The sequence below is a fragment of the Varroa destructor genome, unplaced genomic scaffold (assembly GCF_002443255.2).
Source record: "Varroa destructor unplaced genomic scaffold, Vdes_3.0 BEIS01000004.1, whole genome shotgun sequence".
Classification (NCBI taxonomy): Eukaryota; Metazoa; Arthropoda; class Arachnida; order Mesostigmata; family Varroidae; genus Varroa; species Varroa destructor.
In genome coordinates this window covers 38,394,350-38,411,611 of record NW_019211457.1, presented here as the reverse complement: position 1 = coordinate 38,411,611, position 17,262 = coordinate 38,394,350, and the positions used below count along the sequence as shown (strand labels likewise).

At 46.6% G+C, this 17,262-nt stretch overlaps 1 protein-coding gene across 6 annotated transcripts in view; it reads right to left on the bottom strand.

Annotated features, from left to right (window-relative positions):
* The window catches only part of L (zinc finger protein Lobe), a 172,525-nt gene that overhangs the window by 24,858 nt on the left and 130,405 nt on the right, over positions 1-17,262 (bottom strand). Inside the window, exon 1 of one of the 6 annotated variants that reach the window (XM_022803183.2) lies at positions 1,712-2,258. The exons of the other annotated variants lie outside the window; for them this stretch is intronic. Coding sequence (XP_022658918.1) covers positions 1,712-1,763 — 52 coding nt within the window. The 5' untranslated portion in view covers positions 1,764-2,258. Of the gene's footprint in view, positions 1-1,711; positions 2,259-17,262 lie in introns of those variants that run through there. 6 annotated transcript variants of the gene reach the window in all.

Here is a 17,262-nt window from a genome sequence, read left to right as displayed (position 1 = left end):
TTACTGGAGGGTTTTATTAGAGTGTCGCGCTCTCACTGAAACGCCGAGGACGATGATGATATCATTAACTATTTACGAGCTCTCTGGCTTAGTTTCTGCTCCATTCCAGAGAGCTGCTAGAGCGCAGAGTTAGTTTTCTATTCTGGCGTTAAAATAGCTGACCCTTTGCACCGGTAGCGCTATTCGTTTGGCCATAGCCCGCTCCTCTCAATCGACGTACCAGACTGTCCCGTGTACACCATATAGTCCATGAGACTATCATAAAGACGAACGACTGCGCTATCATTGATTATTGTTACCGATCTAGTCGAAAAAATATAATCCCCTTACACGAATGGCTAGCGGAGCGATACGGACAGGGGTGAGGTCCTGAAAAGACGTACGAACATTGCCAATAAACGTTGTCGTTACGCACAACTTGGTGCGTGGCATAGATAGACCGTCAGAGTAGATCGATGATAATTCACATGACTTCTGCTTTATGGACTCAATAGGAAAATGAGGAGAGAGAGAGAGAGAGAGGGAGAGAGAGAGAGAGAGAGAGAGAGAGAGAGAGAGAAGACGTAATCTGGACAAACGTCATTGTACATTTTCTTTTTCTGAAGACACCGCCGTATTTCTGTGACAATCTTCAAAGAGCACAGTGTGCAGTCATCGTCGGAAGTGTTCAACGGGGCTTCAATTGCCAGACAGTCGACTGCACTCGTCGAGCGCTAGATGTACCGACGGCATCGTTCTAGAACTGTTATTGCTATATTGTAGCCGTTATACGACTAGTGCTAGTTTTGTTTTCGTTGTCTTACATGTAGCTGTAGACGCGGGCAGTAGCTGGCCAGCTGGGCCGTCTGGGCTACTGACCGCTCTTCGATCTGCTGTCGAAGTTTCTATAGAGAGTTGCTGGTAGTACAGCGCAATTGGTAAGTGGCGCTTCGTTTCTTACCAACACCGTTGTTGGTCTGCGTACTGCGTCATCGACCAGCATTTGGCTCAACAGCTCGCTAACTCCTACGTAAAAACGTCGTGAAAAAAACCATGCCGAGGCTTCTCTCGGCCAGACACATCTAATAACAAAGATTTCGATTGATTGCGATATTTAATACTCAGACATACGTAGAACAGGATAATATTCTCTAGCGGATGCTGTTCGCTTATTTCGAATCGATTCAGCGTTTCAATGATTAAGCTGACTTTTGGAGTGCTGAAGTTTTTCAAGCTGAAACCGGCGCAGCTACCAGCCCATCAGAAAAATAGGCAGGCTTATACTGGCCGTTTAACTAGAGCTGATCATAAATCTGTCTCATGTCCTCAACTTCCAAGTGTCATTTCTCCTCTTATACGCGTATCTCTACGCGTTCTTCGAAGGATACAGGCCTAAATAGAAAAAACTTGTTTGTACGGTTATTCTCAGGCGGACACCTATGAGGTTCAATCGCGATTTAGTTGACAAATATACGACTTTAGTACCGCAATGATACGTAGAAATGATACGATGCTATAGGCATGCATGGTTGACAATTGAGTCGAAGCTATTTCTACGTGCCTTAACCAGGCTTCAGCTAATAGCTCTGCCATAGTTATGTCGGCATTCTTAAGCGACCTAGTAGACGGATGTGGGTAGATTCAGCAGCACAACCCTCGAACTGTTAACTTGAGATGAAAACATTAGCTTCATGATTATATGGTTTATTGTCATATTACTACACTGACTTACCAAACTCGAGGCTGATCCTGGGCTGAGCGGGTGCCATCATCTGCACGATCATCGTCACTTGACGTGTGACGATGAAAAAGGTCACAACGCGACGAACACAATTGCTAGGACCTGTTCATAGGTATGCGACGACGTGCAAATCCAAATGACTATTGTAGAAAGCCCAAGAAGACACTGAAGTCTTCAAGAGCAGAGCTCTCTCAGAGTTCCGAAATCACCGACACTTCAGGTGTCCTAAGTCCATTATAATAGAGTCAGGCAACTTTAGCTTCTTTTCAGCTTTATGCACGCCGCGTAAAGCGCGACACAAAGGACCGACCACCGCTGCCCCTGTCACGCGTCGAACAGCAGCCGTGATAACTGTGTTCGTTCACCCACTCGTAATTGAAGTGGTAGACTTAATGTAATCGCGGTCAAGTGAGTCGTTCACTCTCCGTGTTGTTTCTTCTCTAGAGTCACCAACGTCACAGTACACCGTCGCCAGCATTAGGCCTGGTACCCAGGCAGCAAGCACTACTCGCCTAGTAGTGTTTTCGTCGAAGACTGACCAAACGGCTAAACGCGACCCAGGCCGCTGAGTAGCAGCAGCAGGTAGGCGTGCAGGTCGTCGGTGGCGCCCTCTCCCCTGTGGGCGCTAACAGCCTCCTCTCCACCACCACAAGGCCCCACCTACCGCAGAGCTGCTAGCGAACGCGCAGCCAGCCAGGTAGGCAGGCAGGCGATCGCTACGACGGCATGCACGAGCACCACCACCGCCACTGTGTAGTATTGGTATGACTGGTACGGACGACGCAGCCAGTTAATCTATGAGTCTACTAGTATGTGCACGGTCGCTTTTGAGAGCCAGTTAACTGCTCGCAGACTGACAACAACAGACCAGCGAAGGAGCGTGCACCGAGGCAGCGTAGGCCAACCGCTGATCAGTAGAGAGATTGGCGGACCCCTGAAGACCGCCCGTGCTCAGGATGATGGTCCATTTCGGGCGCCTGGGTGGTCTCCTCAGCTGCTGCTGCGGCGGCAGCAAGAGCTATTGCTGCTGGCTGAGGTACAGCAGCAGCAGCAGCAGTTGCAGCTACATCAGCCTCTGCCGGTCTACGCCTGGTGGTGCTGTTGATCGCAGCGAGCCGCCCCACCCTCCGGCCATCGAGTGGCGGTGGACGCCGCCGCCCTGGTCGCTGTGGTGATCGGGGCGAGGCTTCGCGTTCACTCTATTGAGCAAAGCTTTTCGCTTCGCCCAGAAGAGACGACCACGATGAAGAAAAGAGGAGAGGCAAAAGAAGAACATGAAAACGATGAAGATGACGAAATCCAAAAGGATAATGAAGCTGTTCAAGCCACCGGTAACCACATATGAGTTCGCTTTATTCTCCCTGGGTGATCTCTAATAGACCCCCACCAAGAGGCTCAATGGAACGTCGGGGTGAATAGCGACGATTGGTTAGGCAGCCACTGGGATAGGACCGATTAAGCAGACGCAGAGGAGGGCTGAGTTTGTTCCCAAGCCATCGCAACAGCAAATGCCATGGGCCATCTTGGGCAGAGCAACATAGGGGAGCGAAGGGGATTAGTCAGAGGGGCAGAAAAAGATCACGCGGTGGGCGATTCGAGGGTTTCGCGGAAACTTGCAATGGCGCAGCGGCTGCCGTCGCAGTTGCGTATGGCCAACACCACTAACATGCATCAAGTAGCACTGACAGCCAACCTCTAATTGGATCAGATGCGCAGATCAGTGAAAAGACACTGTACTACCGTATATAGTACAAACGGCGCATTCGTATGGATCCTTCGTCTTTTTCGCATATGCAAATAAGCGTCTTTTAGAAATCGCGTTTAAAGCGCTTTGCTCGATAGCGTCTTCCAGCCGCTCGCTGCAGCTAGAGGGAGAAAAAAGGGCAGATTTTTGATTACATTCAGGTGATGCTGCGGTACCGAGCTCTTCGCCAACGGTGTGAGCACCCATTTGCGAGTTAGGATTTTGTTGGAGGCTCAATTTATTATTAATACGTAATGGGCACGTCCAACTTTATGAGCATTCACAGTGTTTGACATTCTTGATAGAATCAGAATGTTCGCGAGTCATTTAACATAATAATTGGAATCGTGCTTGAAAATAGAGCCTTCAATGCTGCTGCATGATCTCAAGAACCGTGTTAATTACTTTATAGGCTGATGTCGTACTGTTAAAATTAATGAATTACCCACAGTTCGAGCAAACTACAATATCCAGCTAGCTGTTTAAGGCCGCAACAACAGTCTACGTCGTTCGCAGTAGACGTAAATCTATCGAAGTGCTGATATCTATTAGGTACAAAGTGGCTGGGTGGTCTGCGTGGGCGGCCTCGGAGGCCTCAAACGCGGTTCATGAGGTAAGCACCTCACGCACACGCCGGTCGATTCACCAGCACCGTTTGCAGAAACAGTGTCACGGATATGTTTGTGTATTTACTCTCTGATTAATGACAATAGACTGGTGACTTATACTGGAATAACTGTATCAAAAAGCACGACATGGTGATTCAAAATGCGTGCTTCAGGGTCATCTCCATCTTAGGCAACACTGCTGTTAGCATTGTTTTGTGTGCAACACCGGGAACTGCGAAGACGCTCACTGTGGTAGGCACCAAGACGATGGCGACGAGTGACTGCAGTAAAACAGAAGATGTCCCATGAGTACATACTCTGCCGTAGTCTCTGTAGTATCAATAAACAAAGGCCGAGGCAGCAGTAGCGATAGATGACATTAAAGAAGATAGCAACAATAACTGCAGCATGATTCGATATGACGCGTGATCCGTGGCTTTGATGGAGCGCTCTTCACCTGGGGCTGGGCCGTTGTCGTAAGTGAATTCCTCTGCCCCGCACGTCGACTGTCATATCAGCATTGCTGGAATCGCGCACTGGGAGTGGCCACACGTTGCGCGATACTAACGAGATAGGGGAGCTTTGTAACGAATTTTCAGTAGCAAATTGAACGACGAAAACATCAACCAGTCAACAAACAAAGAGCGGGTCGCGAAGAAGCAGCGACTTAAGACAAACGAAGCAAATGTATTTGCGGGGAAAACGGGAACGGTCCAGGCGGTCCCCACAACTCGCTGTTTCGTCGTCCATTCGCTCAATCTGCTTTCGCCGTGGCACTTGAGGCATGCTGATTGTAAAATAAAAAGGCAAACAAAAATCAATTACAACAGTAGCGACACGACGCGATGGCAGAAGTCGAAAAACATCGACGCCGCTACTGTGAATAGTAAGCAATACGGCGGCCGCGACGACGACATGTTCCAACAAAACAGTCGCCAGGAGCATGGCATAACGCCAGAGCTATTCCGACGATCCATAGGTGCAACCAGCAGTAGCACTGCTACGTATAAGGTATTTTTTAAAAGTGTTACAAGTTACGCTAAACTCTCCCATAGGAATAATGTATACAACCTGCATGCATCGCCACTCGTTGTATTGCTCTGCACGATCTCCTGTCACGTATTACACAATCTATGGAACACTAAATAATTAACGAAAAAGAAGATCCTAGCTATTGGATTTTGAAAAGGAACGTTTGTGAGAGGATATCTATCGAAGAAAGGTCTGATACAATATCGATGAGGTTGTTGTTACTTCTTCGGTGAACGGTGGCCGGGTTTTGCAGGTGGTAGCTTGAGACACAGACAGAAAAAAGGAACAATATGAAGTTGAAAGGGCCACCCGTCAGGACTATAGACAGTGTGTGAAATTTTGCACGAAGGCGAAACAGACACGTCAGGATTTCTTTTCGCCATCAGTCGGCGCCGATGACGGGACGCTGCGGGCATCTCGGCACAGTTGCTCGTGTTTTTCACGTATAACACAAACCTAAGTCCGGAACCCCACACTACTTTTAGTTGTGTTGGTGCATTTACCATCGAAAACGAACATCTTAATGCTTAATATATATATATATATATATATATATATATATATATATATATATATAGATATATATACATATATATATATATACGGAATAATGGCTCGCTTTAAGCGGAAGCATTTTTTACGCCCTTAGAAGTAGAGATAAAATATCACGTCTTGGTATAGGTTATGATGTTGGAAGAACTCAAAAAGTTTCCAAACAGATTAATAGCCAGTCTGCCTCCACTTTAAGTACCTAATTACCATAAGCACTGGTCATCGTCAACCGGTTTTTTCCTCGCTTGGGCCACACAGCAGCCGATCGGATGTGTCACAGCAGTGGAACAACAGTTGGTCTTTCTCGCGCGTTCGTTCGAATCGAGTGGGGATCGCTTATGCCGGCTGCCGTTAAAATCTTCCTTTCTCCGTGGGCTAGCGCGGGTCGGATGACTCTGTCTGTTGTTGGGAACATGTTGCACTCAGGTGACGTCCCTCTTCTCAGCTATTCCAAGAACATTATCGCCTATTTGTATCGACCTGTTCCTTCTGCCTTCTGGCTCTAGCGAAAAGGCGGTGGCGCTCGAGAATGGTCACCCGAAATTTGACTCTCATTAGTCCAGGAACAGATCACTACCTTATGGCCTAAAGGTCATTCGCTTATCCTCGCGCAGTTCACTGCTACAACTTAACTACGGCTCGTATGCTGCTATCGCTGTAGAATTTCCAGCGGGCCTTTCCTTCCTTTTTCATTTGTATCTGTCGTCATTTTGAACATAATAGCCCACCACGTTCCCGTACGTAAGTGCCTACGGCGATATAATCCAGAGTCTCTCTTCCTCTATATTCCTCTCCAGAGAGAACGGATAACCATAATATTGATCCATACTGGCCCACGTATCATGTTCGCGTTGGCAGGAGGACCAACTCGTTTTCCTCCGTGCAACAATCGCCCATAGATGAACCCATGTATCTGAGACGCTACTGCCATTAAAGCTTCCACTACCACTTGTATGACAGAACAATAAATAGAAAAGATGTGATAGTTCTGCTAGTATAGCTCCTGCTATTAGTGTGACAAATTATCATTAGCTGCAGCAGCAGCAGTAGCAGAGCTTCCGCCGCCAGAAAGACGACCGTTACCTTTCGATAACAGTACCGATGACTGACGAAAGGCAACAATATTTCAGCGTTACCACCCGCAACAGCTGCAATATCATCACCGTCATCATTCCGTGCCGCCACTACTGTTATTACCGCCGCCGTTGCCGCGGCAGCAGCAGCAGTAGACTCGATCCATTGATTCTTCATTCAGTGGAAAACGTGAAGGGAAACTTGATGCGCAACAGTTCATGATCTCGAAATAAGGTGCCTCTGGAAAGCCTGCGGACCGCGGAAAGTCTGCGGTCGATTGACGCCAGCTATCGTCCGGCCGTTTTACGTATTTCCTTTGCTTGTTGAACGGATAGATAGCTGGCGGTTGTTTCAGTTCGGTCGGATTCTCGGATACGACAGCTCTTCTCTAACATTTTAGCTCTCTGTTATTGCCGCAGCAGTGGCTCCTATAGCAATAGATCATCACAATCATCATCACCTATGATGCTCGGCCTAGATTGAGCGATGATGGAATGAAGACGCTGTCGATGCCTACTGGTTGGCTGGGCGGTGGCTGGTCGTTTGATGGTCAAATGTTTTGTTTGTAGGCCAGTTTGCCTTGCCTTGGCCTTTGTTCGCCCCCCAGCAACAGCAGTCACTATCTCTTCATTATTTGCGAAAACCAATGGCAGCCTTATTATGGAAGGTAACAGTATTGTGGTGGACCGCTCCTATTTACTTTTATGAGTAGTAATAAATAGTCATAACAGAAGCTGTACCAAACCAGTCACGCACGCAGACTTTATACGCAGTGTGTGTTATTGGTTCGTTCAACACACTAACGCACATCTCGTTGCAATGCGCGTACTCCGTATATGACGCTCGCTTTTAACGAAGTGCAATGATAGCACAGTAAGTGACGCCACCGTTATATATATATATATATATATATGTATATATAACAGGTGGTAATGCAGAAGCTTACTAACCTTTCCATTTACCTTGTACCAAAAATTATGATGGTAATGATGGCGTTCCCTTGCGGAAGCCAGCGACACGGTATGTTTAACGTCCTTTGATTTGAGCGCTGATGCGATACACGCGTTTTGGAGGAACGACTGGCTACGGGCAGTAGTGGGTTCTGCATTTCGCTACGTCTACAGTCAACAATGTCGACTGTGAACGCGTACAAAGACACAGCGATACGGCCCGTATACGTATATAAGCGGCGGAACGTAAAGGCAAGGTAAGAGGCACAAGCTGTGTAGAATCTTGACACGCTCCGAGGCGAGGCGAACCTGTTACACGGATGAAAGTGGTAGGACAACCCTTCTATGACTGAATGGCTCGCCACAAATCATACCGCATCACGGCCGAACGGCCAAGTGAAACAATAACGAACCAGCCCGAATCAGTGCCAGCAACGAAAGAGTGCAACAAAAGACTCAACCCACTGAAGCTTCTACAAACAAAAGGTTAAATCAGTTAATAAAGTTTTGAGGGGTGAAATGATTGCGACAGGAGAAGCCCGCAGAGGATATCATTGCTTTTGGGCTGCAGAGTTCGGTTCCCACAGTATTGGAAACCTATACATACGTCTCCGCCAGAATCGTGACTGACTCTGAAATGTATTGGCGTCTGGCCTTGCCAGATTCAGTGAGCTGCTGTTTTTGGTGTTGTTGTTATTGATTTTGCGTGCGACTCGATGACGAAAATGCCGGCGTTGACACAAGCTTTTGGCCGCCTCCTTTGTCGTCGTCGCCGCCATCGTCCTTAACGAAGGTTCGGAGACTCGAAATAAGTTTGTCTAGACAACGGTGGTGTCGCTACGCCAATTCTTCCCGACCAGGCCTTTGTCGATGGGGACAGTGTCGTCAACTTTGTCAGAACAGTGGCAGCAGTAGCATAGATCTCCGCAGTTTAAGTTCGGTCAGATCAATTAAATGATATGCGGATGAAAAGGAGCCTTCGACAAGCAGCATAAAGTGCCTGACTAAGATGATAGCCTGACTGGTTGACTGAATGCCTTTGACGACGGCTGTCACAAAGATATGATGTTTCGCCCGTTCGTCTGATCGCTCGCTCTCCCGTTGTCGTCAGTGAGACCACTTCTGCTATTAGTGGTGCTGGCGTATCTACCCTATGACACAGGGGAGTAGACTAGCACCCGGTGGCTCGGCTGGCCACCAGCCGTTGTAGCCAGTCTGCGATCCCCGTTTCAGCAGCCGGTTGCTACTGTTTATACTCAGGTTGACGCGACAACGCTTCGAAAAAGACAAGCAACTATGATCGGAATGAGACGCTAAAAAAGAGAGGTGGCCGCCGTCAGCCGTAGCAGTTAATTTAAAAAAACTCGCTTCGTTGCTGCCTCCGCGGTAACTCTGTTTTGACGCTGGAGTAACCGTCGGCGTCATCTTGGCTGGAAGAAGATCCAGTAAAGAAACGAATAGTAGTAAACAAGCAAAGCAAAGACAGTTTGTGCGCGATTCCCAACACAAACTGACCGTTATGAAACTTTGTTAGCGTGCAGCAGCTATGCATTTATCCATAGATAGTTTAAAATAACATAGTGTTCTGTGTACCTCTAACACAGAACACAACTCGAACGAGCACCATCAACAGGTCTCGCTGGTGCAGCTGAGCGCAGAAGCTCCAGGGTCAGCAGCAGTAACACTCAGACTGTGAATAGCAGCCCGAATGGATCGCTCCCAAAGACATATGTATGATATGCCATGATGATCGTGCGATTAACCTGCCAACAATATAAAGTGCGGTGGCTGCCAACGTCAACGATGGTGAGTCAACAAGAACCGATCGACAAGACAAAAGCATCCCGTAGTTACAACTACCAAAAAGACAACAGCCATGGATCACATGAGCATGAACACCATCATCAGCAGCATCATCATCATCAGCAGCAGCAGCAACGGCAACAGCAACAGCAACAGCAACAGCAGCAGCAGCAGCAGCAGTATCATCACCATCATCATCATCATCACCACCATCATCATCATCACCATCGTCATCATCATCGTCATCATCATCGCCATCATCATCGCCATCATCATTATCATTATCGGCGGCGGCAGCAGCAGCAGCAGGAACAGCATCATAGCCACACTTGTTGTTGTTGTCACCGTCGCCACCGCCATCATCATCATCATCACTAGCACCATCGTCGAGGACAACGAACAGAATCGCAGATCGAACGATTGCGGCACAAGACGGTGGTGCCACTTTAAAGTAGTGAGGGTCGTCGACGGACAACGATCGCGATGCGGATTATTGTTTGAAGATATGCGGTCGACTCGAACGTACCTGTACCTAAGAGAGTAGATGTATTCCTTCTGAAGAAGCTCAAGATAAGATGCTGAGCGGTGCGGGCAGGGAACTGGACAGACAAGGATAACCGTGGACAGCGGTTTAACGGTATCGTGGGTGACAGTTGTGATTTCAGCGCGGGTGAACGCTGGGGTGACCTGTGGCGCTCAAGAGTGAAAGTAGCCCGCAGTTATTCCTGCTGGCCATAGCGACTAACGCTGAATTGGCCATCGTTCAAGCCGAACGCAGTCGCCGTACAACACTTCGTTAAGGGCCGCACCCACGAACTCTTTTCGAGAAATCGATAAGATGGTCAAAGGATGATTCATTATCTCAGCGCCGTGACCATAGCTGCCACTGTCCAACGACAAAGCACCAGACGAGTGTCGCGCACGAGCCATTGGTTATCGACAGATGCAACGAATATGTCAGTATAGGCGATGCCATAATGGCACTCGAAAGGCACAAACTATTCCGTTTGTTGTTGTTATTAACATTATGCTCACAATGAAGCCACGAACGGTAGAAAATGTGACGTAAATTAAAAGACCACTTTAGATAACTTACTTTGAACTTGGCTTGATGTGAAAAAAAGATGTAAATCAATAGTGAAATTCGAATTGATTTCGTGCAATGCGATCTTTCTAAGCAATATTCGAAGTTCTAAGTTAAGAGTTCATGTTGAATGGATTCTAACAGTCGATGCTCAGATCTCCGAGGTTGCCAACTCCTGTCAACGAAACCAAACAGGATACGATACTTCTTTCATGTAATCTTTTATTCTGCACTAAGTGGGCGTTGGCTTAGTCCTAACGAGAACGAAAGTCGGCGTCTTTAGTGAGAAGAAGCGCAGATCCTATCGTCGTATGAAGTCCCCAGCCAGTCAAAGATTCCGTGTCACAGATTCGCGCTAATGGTCTCACTCGCAAAACTGCCGTTACCGCCACGCTATCTCGACCCAAAAACCCAGACACCCAAAGGGCCAGACAATCCAAAGTAATTTCATCTACCTTATCAAAAGCGACAACGATTGACCTGCCGCCTACGATACATTGACCAGTGGTCGTTGCGAAGAATACAGCCGCACGTAGCGGTGACTAGACGAATAGACGAGCATCCAGGGAACGGCGATAAGCGAGCGCCCAACAGTAGCCATCAAACTGGAGACGTAACCCTGAGTGGCAGCAGCTACGGCGAAGTGAGCGTCTGCTTGAGAATGGCGGTTTCTCTTTGGCTGCGTCCACGTTCGCTTTCGTTCGAGAGAGAAAAAGGCTCAGTCATTTGCCAGAAGCGAAAATCATTTGTTATGGCTCAAATAACTAAATATGGTAACCGCTAAAGTCGCCATTTCGTCTCGCGCTTTGTTTCGCTTACGCGGATCACTCGCATAGTTATACACTATACGTATTTAATTCTATTCTATGGATCGGCTACTGGCTCTTTTCGACCGCTACGAGCGCTAAGTAGCAGTATAATCGAATGCGATAGCGGTGAGATCTTCTAATTAAGCCACCCATCCTTGAGACAACCACCGAGAGTGATCGTAACGATGCCGAGAGAACAATCCAACTAGTCCTTTAGCTGCGGTCAAAGATGATGATGATACCGTCGCCGTAGAAAGCCGCAACGTTTCACGTTTCGGTGTTGAGCAAAATTTACCCCCTCAAGTAGTAGCATCGGGCTTTGCCAGAGAAGTACGTTAGTTAGAATAGAGTCAGCCTACGTTGACGTCCAACAGCAAACGTTCAGCGATACATACACGCACAACGCTCGCCAGGGGCGCACCGATGTGTCCGATACTCATTTAGATTTACGCTGCGTCACATCGGAGTTTGGCTGGTTACGGATCGTGGCACCTATCAGTTTAGTGACGTAATCCATGGGTGACATTACAACATTACTTGGGGGTTAACAGAAGCTAGAAGAATTTCTCTATGAAACTAGGTTCCGTCCAGTAAGCCGTTGCCTTAGGAAGAAACAGCAGCAGCAAATATCGGACAGTTCTGTTATCAAGATAGCCTAGAGGTGATTTGTCGTCACCCCATCTTTTGGGTAACTTGAATTGGGTATATATCGACATGTTAGGGTTGGTCGAGTTTAGAGTTAGGAACTTAAACATGAACTTAGCCTGAGTTGAACCACTGGCGTTGTTACAGTCGCCTGTTCATGTGGCGATGGCAGTGATAATAGGTGTTTATCACAGATGTGATCGGGGGGATTAGAAACGGTCTGTGAGTCGCAGAGGGAGAACATATGAGCGGATCGTCCGTGCCGACCTTCCGTAGAGATGTGAACGTGATAGACAGGCGTAACAACGCTCATTAATGTGAATTTAAACGATGCTTGTTGAGACACTAGCAACAATGAGAATCTGGATTTAGCCCAACTCAACTTACTCCCTTGAAAAGGAGACATGGCGTGCATTGTTCATTCATGTTTCTAATAATGGGCAATGGTCATCACACATGTATGCGCAATAGTGTGCTCTGGAGCCAATCGTTTATCCACATATTTCACATGATCGGGACTGACTGTGTTTGACGCTTGGTCAAGGGCGTTCTTGGAAGTGGCCGTATAGCAGCGACGAATAGAACGTCATGAGCGTTAGACTCGATTCTGCAAAGATCTCTCGAGCTGCAGACTATTCAGGTGGCCACATGGCTCAGGCCTGTAGACAGAACAGCAGATCAGATCAGACCAGACCACAGTGATTAGGATGGTAGCAACAAATGTTTTGTTCTAAATTATATACTGCGTGCGGACGATTCAAATCTTAAAGGATGCCAATGTAGAGTCGTAGGCAGTTGATGCCATTAGAAAAGACAATGGTGTAGCATAAGGGCAATTACCGCAGCTGCTATAACAGATTGCGTTAAAATAGCAGTAATATTCACTGAGCAGGTCCGAAGTCGCTGCATACGGCACAGGTATAATGATGGGTGTACAGTGATGTTAATTGTTATCAGTTACTCCCTGGAGGAATCGGACATACGAGTAAATCGCAACCTCTTTTAAGTGGGCCTGAGCGACAGCCTTGTTCGGGCAGCGGCCGCAAGACAACCGTGGAAATAAAGGAGGCGGAGGGATGAGAAGACAAACGATGTTACTCGGATTTCGCTGTTGGTATCGAGAGGTAGTCCAGAAACACCGCTGGAACGACAAATCAGGCTACAAGGTCCTATCTGCCACGTTTTGATGGTGCATTCAACCAAAAATCTCTAGTAGCAACCATGGAGACTCAGTGTTGCTTTAGCGATAAATGACTGCTCAATAAATAACGCATAGTCCAACAAGCCCTTCATTCCATTCACCCAACATGCTGTTACCATTAAATGTCGTTAAATATTGTGTTTCATTCGCTCAGCCGCAACGAACGTATCGGAGCACCGAAGGGGGCGTACAATTCGCAGGACACCTAACAGGTTACTTTTGAATTCAGCTAAACTGGCTGCCGTATGGCGAGACGCCTGCAAATCGTACCTTTCGTCTAAAACTTGTAATAAGTTTGCCTTGCATAAGAGCGTCACCACAATCCTTCGTACCAACTAATCCCGCTATCTCTGCATGTTTGTCTGTGCGTCTGTCGGCATGGTCTACGGCGCGACAGAGTCGAGAATACGGGAGTTCGATTTCACAAATAGCATTTTATCGCCATCTTATACCCAGAGCGTCATAGTTGTGTTAGCGATTGGTGGCGGGGTTGAGGCTTAGGTACGGTCGGGCGGTCACGAGGAAGGTGAGCTTGGTGATCTAAACAATCGCTTCATGAGTTTCTTGGAGCCTCGGAGGACCCTGAGGTTAACAGCGCGGGGCATTATTTGAAAGGCTATAAGTAGGGGATTAGTAGTGACGACTAAATGCTGCTGCAAAAAATGGCAACGGGAGATCATTGGACATAAAGTGGCCTAACGACAAAAAAAGCAAATCGCAAAAGTCCAAATAGCATACTGAGGGAAGCCGAACGTCGATAAGGGAGCCAGGTACATCCAGCTACAGATACAACGAACTTTCCGGTTAATCGACAGGCCGCGCTGACTGCACAAAAGAAAACAAAGTCATTTCGAGGATAAACGGCCTATTCAAACGGTGCCTATTCTACTGAATAATGCTAAAAATGAGGTCACCGGGATATATCAATGCAAGCATTGATAACTTGCATAACAACGCCTTCTAGCGAAACTAAGACACAAGTTTTGCACCAAATGGTTCTGTATTCGGTACCATAGATATTATACATCGATTATAGTCGACCACGCGATGTCGTAATCGATGCAATAGACAGCCAACGACTTGCAGCTCCAAAGCTGTCTAGCCATTCTCAGCGTTCTGTGCGATTCTGGAACATATTTTGAGCCGGTCGCACAAAAGCTTCCTATATATATCCACATCGTCCTTATGACAATATCCGACTCTGTTTTTGGCGTCGATCTAAGAGTCGTCATCCAGGACGCCCGTCGTAAGATCACAGGATTGCGTAAAGGGTTGACTGAGTAACATCGACATGACGCTGGTTTCTTTTTGGCAACGTTGGTAAAGCGAGCTAAAGCTTATCCGCCTATCTCGCTTTGTCTCGTTACCGAAATGACACTTTTCTGTACGGTTTTGTAGTTGTTAGCGTGGCGCCTGCCGTCATCAATTCGCTGTTGACGACGCTGCCGCTTTTGGTGGTGATTTTGCTAACGACCAAAGACAACTAGAACTGACTCAGGCAAATCGAACAGTAAATTGATAAATCAAATAATAATAACAACAACGACCGTATAAGCAGTAGCGTAAACATTATAGAAACATTATAAAAACAATGTCGTCTCAGTGGTAAGAGAAAAAGCGCTGGATATTTACTGACGGCCGCACGGTTAGCCATCATTATTCGTCACATACAGCCATTTGTACTTCTATCTGGCAATGTATCCTGCCATGTTTATCTCCTCCAGCAGAATTTTTAGCAGACGCCCTAGAAAATTACGCAGTCAAAGTTGATTTCGTCACCAGCTGATTGGACGCGTTCAGAAGTAAAAAGATCCTATTTGTCAAGTAGGGTGACGGGATCGCGATGTAGAAGCGAGACCCAGAAAGAACACGTTCGAAGGGAGCAGCGTAGAGGACAATAGGAAATTTTCCCAGAAAAGCAGAAATTTACACATTCGAACAGTCCACTATTGAGATGGAAAATTATCATAATATATCAACATCAATTATTTAATTTCTTCGCTCTTGTTTATGTAAATATATGCAGAAAGAATACGGTATGTTATCAGTCCTCACTTACGCTACTATGAATACCAACATCAGTAAAATACTTCATCGCTACTAAGACACGTATCGGTCGCTCACTAGTTATCCGAACAACTAGCCTGATACAATGCAGTAAGGTTCCAGTGCTCTGTCACTGTTGGGAACCAGTCGGATCTGATCAGAATTTTCGTTGATGATGCTGTTACAAATATTGACAGGTTAGATCATTTACTGTCATTTCTTTTCGTTTTATTCATTTAAACACAGCACCTCTAAGCTAAGGACGGCTAGATGCACGCGGCAATGACGACAGAGGCAACACCTGCGGATTAGAACGCTGATGATAAGTGGTTGTCAAGGCGCCAGAGCGTACACGTTTATGTAACGCTACCACGATAACGAACGTAACATGGCAATTAAATGGACAAAAAAAATGTTTGTTTTTATACAACGCTCGGGGCGAATGGCAGCCCATTGCTAAACACTATGGCGAACAGATCGTGTTTTTGCCAAATGGAGAAAATGCTATCGATTTGAATCAAGGAAACGCTATAGCTTTAGGGTGTGGGGTCGCTATATTTCATTTATTAATCGCTTGATTATTAGAAATTTAATTACATAACCCTTTGCAAAGGGTATTTGCTTGCAGTTCTGTATACAACAGTGTATGTCGGCGCACATCCGCCGTTCTGTCCGTCACTGGCGGCCTTTTTTCAAGCATCTAAACGTTTGTCTCAATGGCTAAAATTTGCTACTATTTATCTGATCGGAGAAGCAGATCGTTAAAAAAGTAAACGGAGAATAATTATCTTTCTATTTATGATTTATAGGATGTTTGCTAGGCTCGTTGTAGGAGAAGGTAATGGTGTGAGTATCCGATAGATATTTTCGAACAGTTACCCCAGACGATCGGCAAGCGAGGATATGAACCACCGGTGTACGCTTACGCTGTTCATTTGATCTAAGGCTGGTGTCGTTGCTATGACCAGTATCAAAGCGATGTGTTGGATGGTATGCTGCACGTTGTTTTTTGTGGGAAGGGTTCAGAGCATGTAGTTGCCTATCTCTGTTGCGGCGGGCATTTCGCCCTAAGTTCCAGTTGCGCCTGGTGCAAATACTTGAGCTACCTGTGAGAGTTGACCTTAAACTGGAAGCGCTGAGGCAGATTGCAGTAGTAACTATGGCGGGTAATACAAATAGTTAAGTATAGTAGTTAACTTACCTGAAATCGAGAACAGAATCAAAAAGGGCGCTTAGTCAAGCTGGTGACATGGAGCCCTCTAGCGAGGGAATGCTACATTAAATATAGAAGCACTCACCATACGGTACTAAGAATTGAACGGTATATGGTACGTACGTTTTAGTTAATGGCGTTTGTACTGCAAAACTTACTGTGTCCAAAACCGGAGTAGAACGTTCAGCGTGATAATAATAATAGCAATAATGTTTTGTCAGCGACAATCTATCACTGCTCGAGAGATGTGTAAAATGCCCATATCCCAGTCCAACGGATATCGTAATACGCCTATGCTTACGTAAAAAAAATCATGACGTGGCCTTATTCCAAGAAAGAGCAAACTCACAGACTGTTTGGCCTCATAACAATAATGAGCAAGAACATCGTTCTCCACTGGCGTGGCGGCAGCTTCGTTTCGGGATTTATGCCGGAAGTGACAGCTCAGCCTAACCGTACACCAAATCACGTCGCCGTTCGGAAGAGGGAAACCATCCCTCCACACGATCGGACGACAAACACGCATTCTTCGCTGATCAGAGGTCATCTGGTGTCGTTTGCATCGAGCATTCTGTGGAGCAAACGCTATCCGTACTGTAGTGTATTATAGATCTATCTGACAACGGCAAGCGCATACAAACAGCAGACGGTGAGGAAGACGACATATTCATAGGTATCATTTGACTGCGATATAGAAGAAGTTAGCTTTCATATTTTGTATGTAAGTAGGTAGGTAAAGACTATTTGTCGATCGTGCCCCCGAGTTGTCCATGGGACTGTG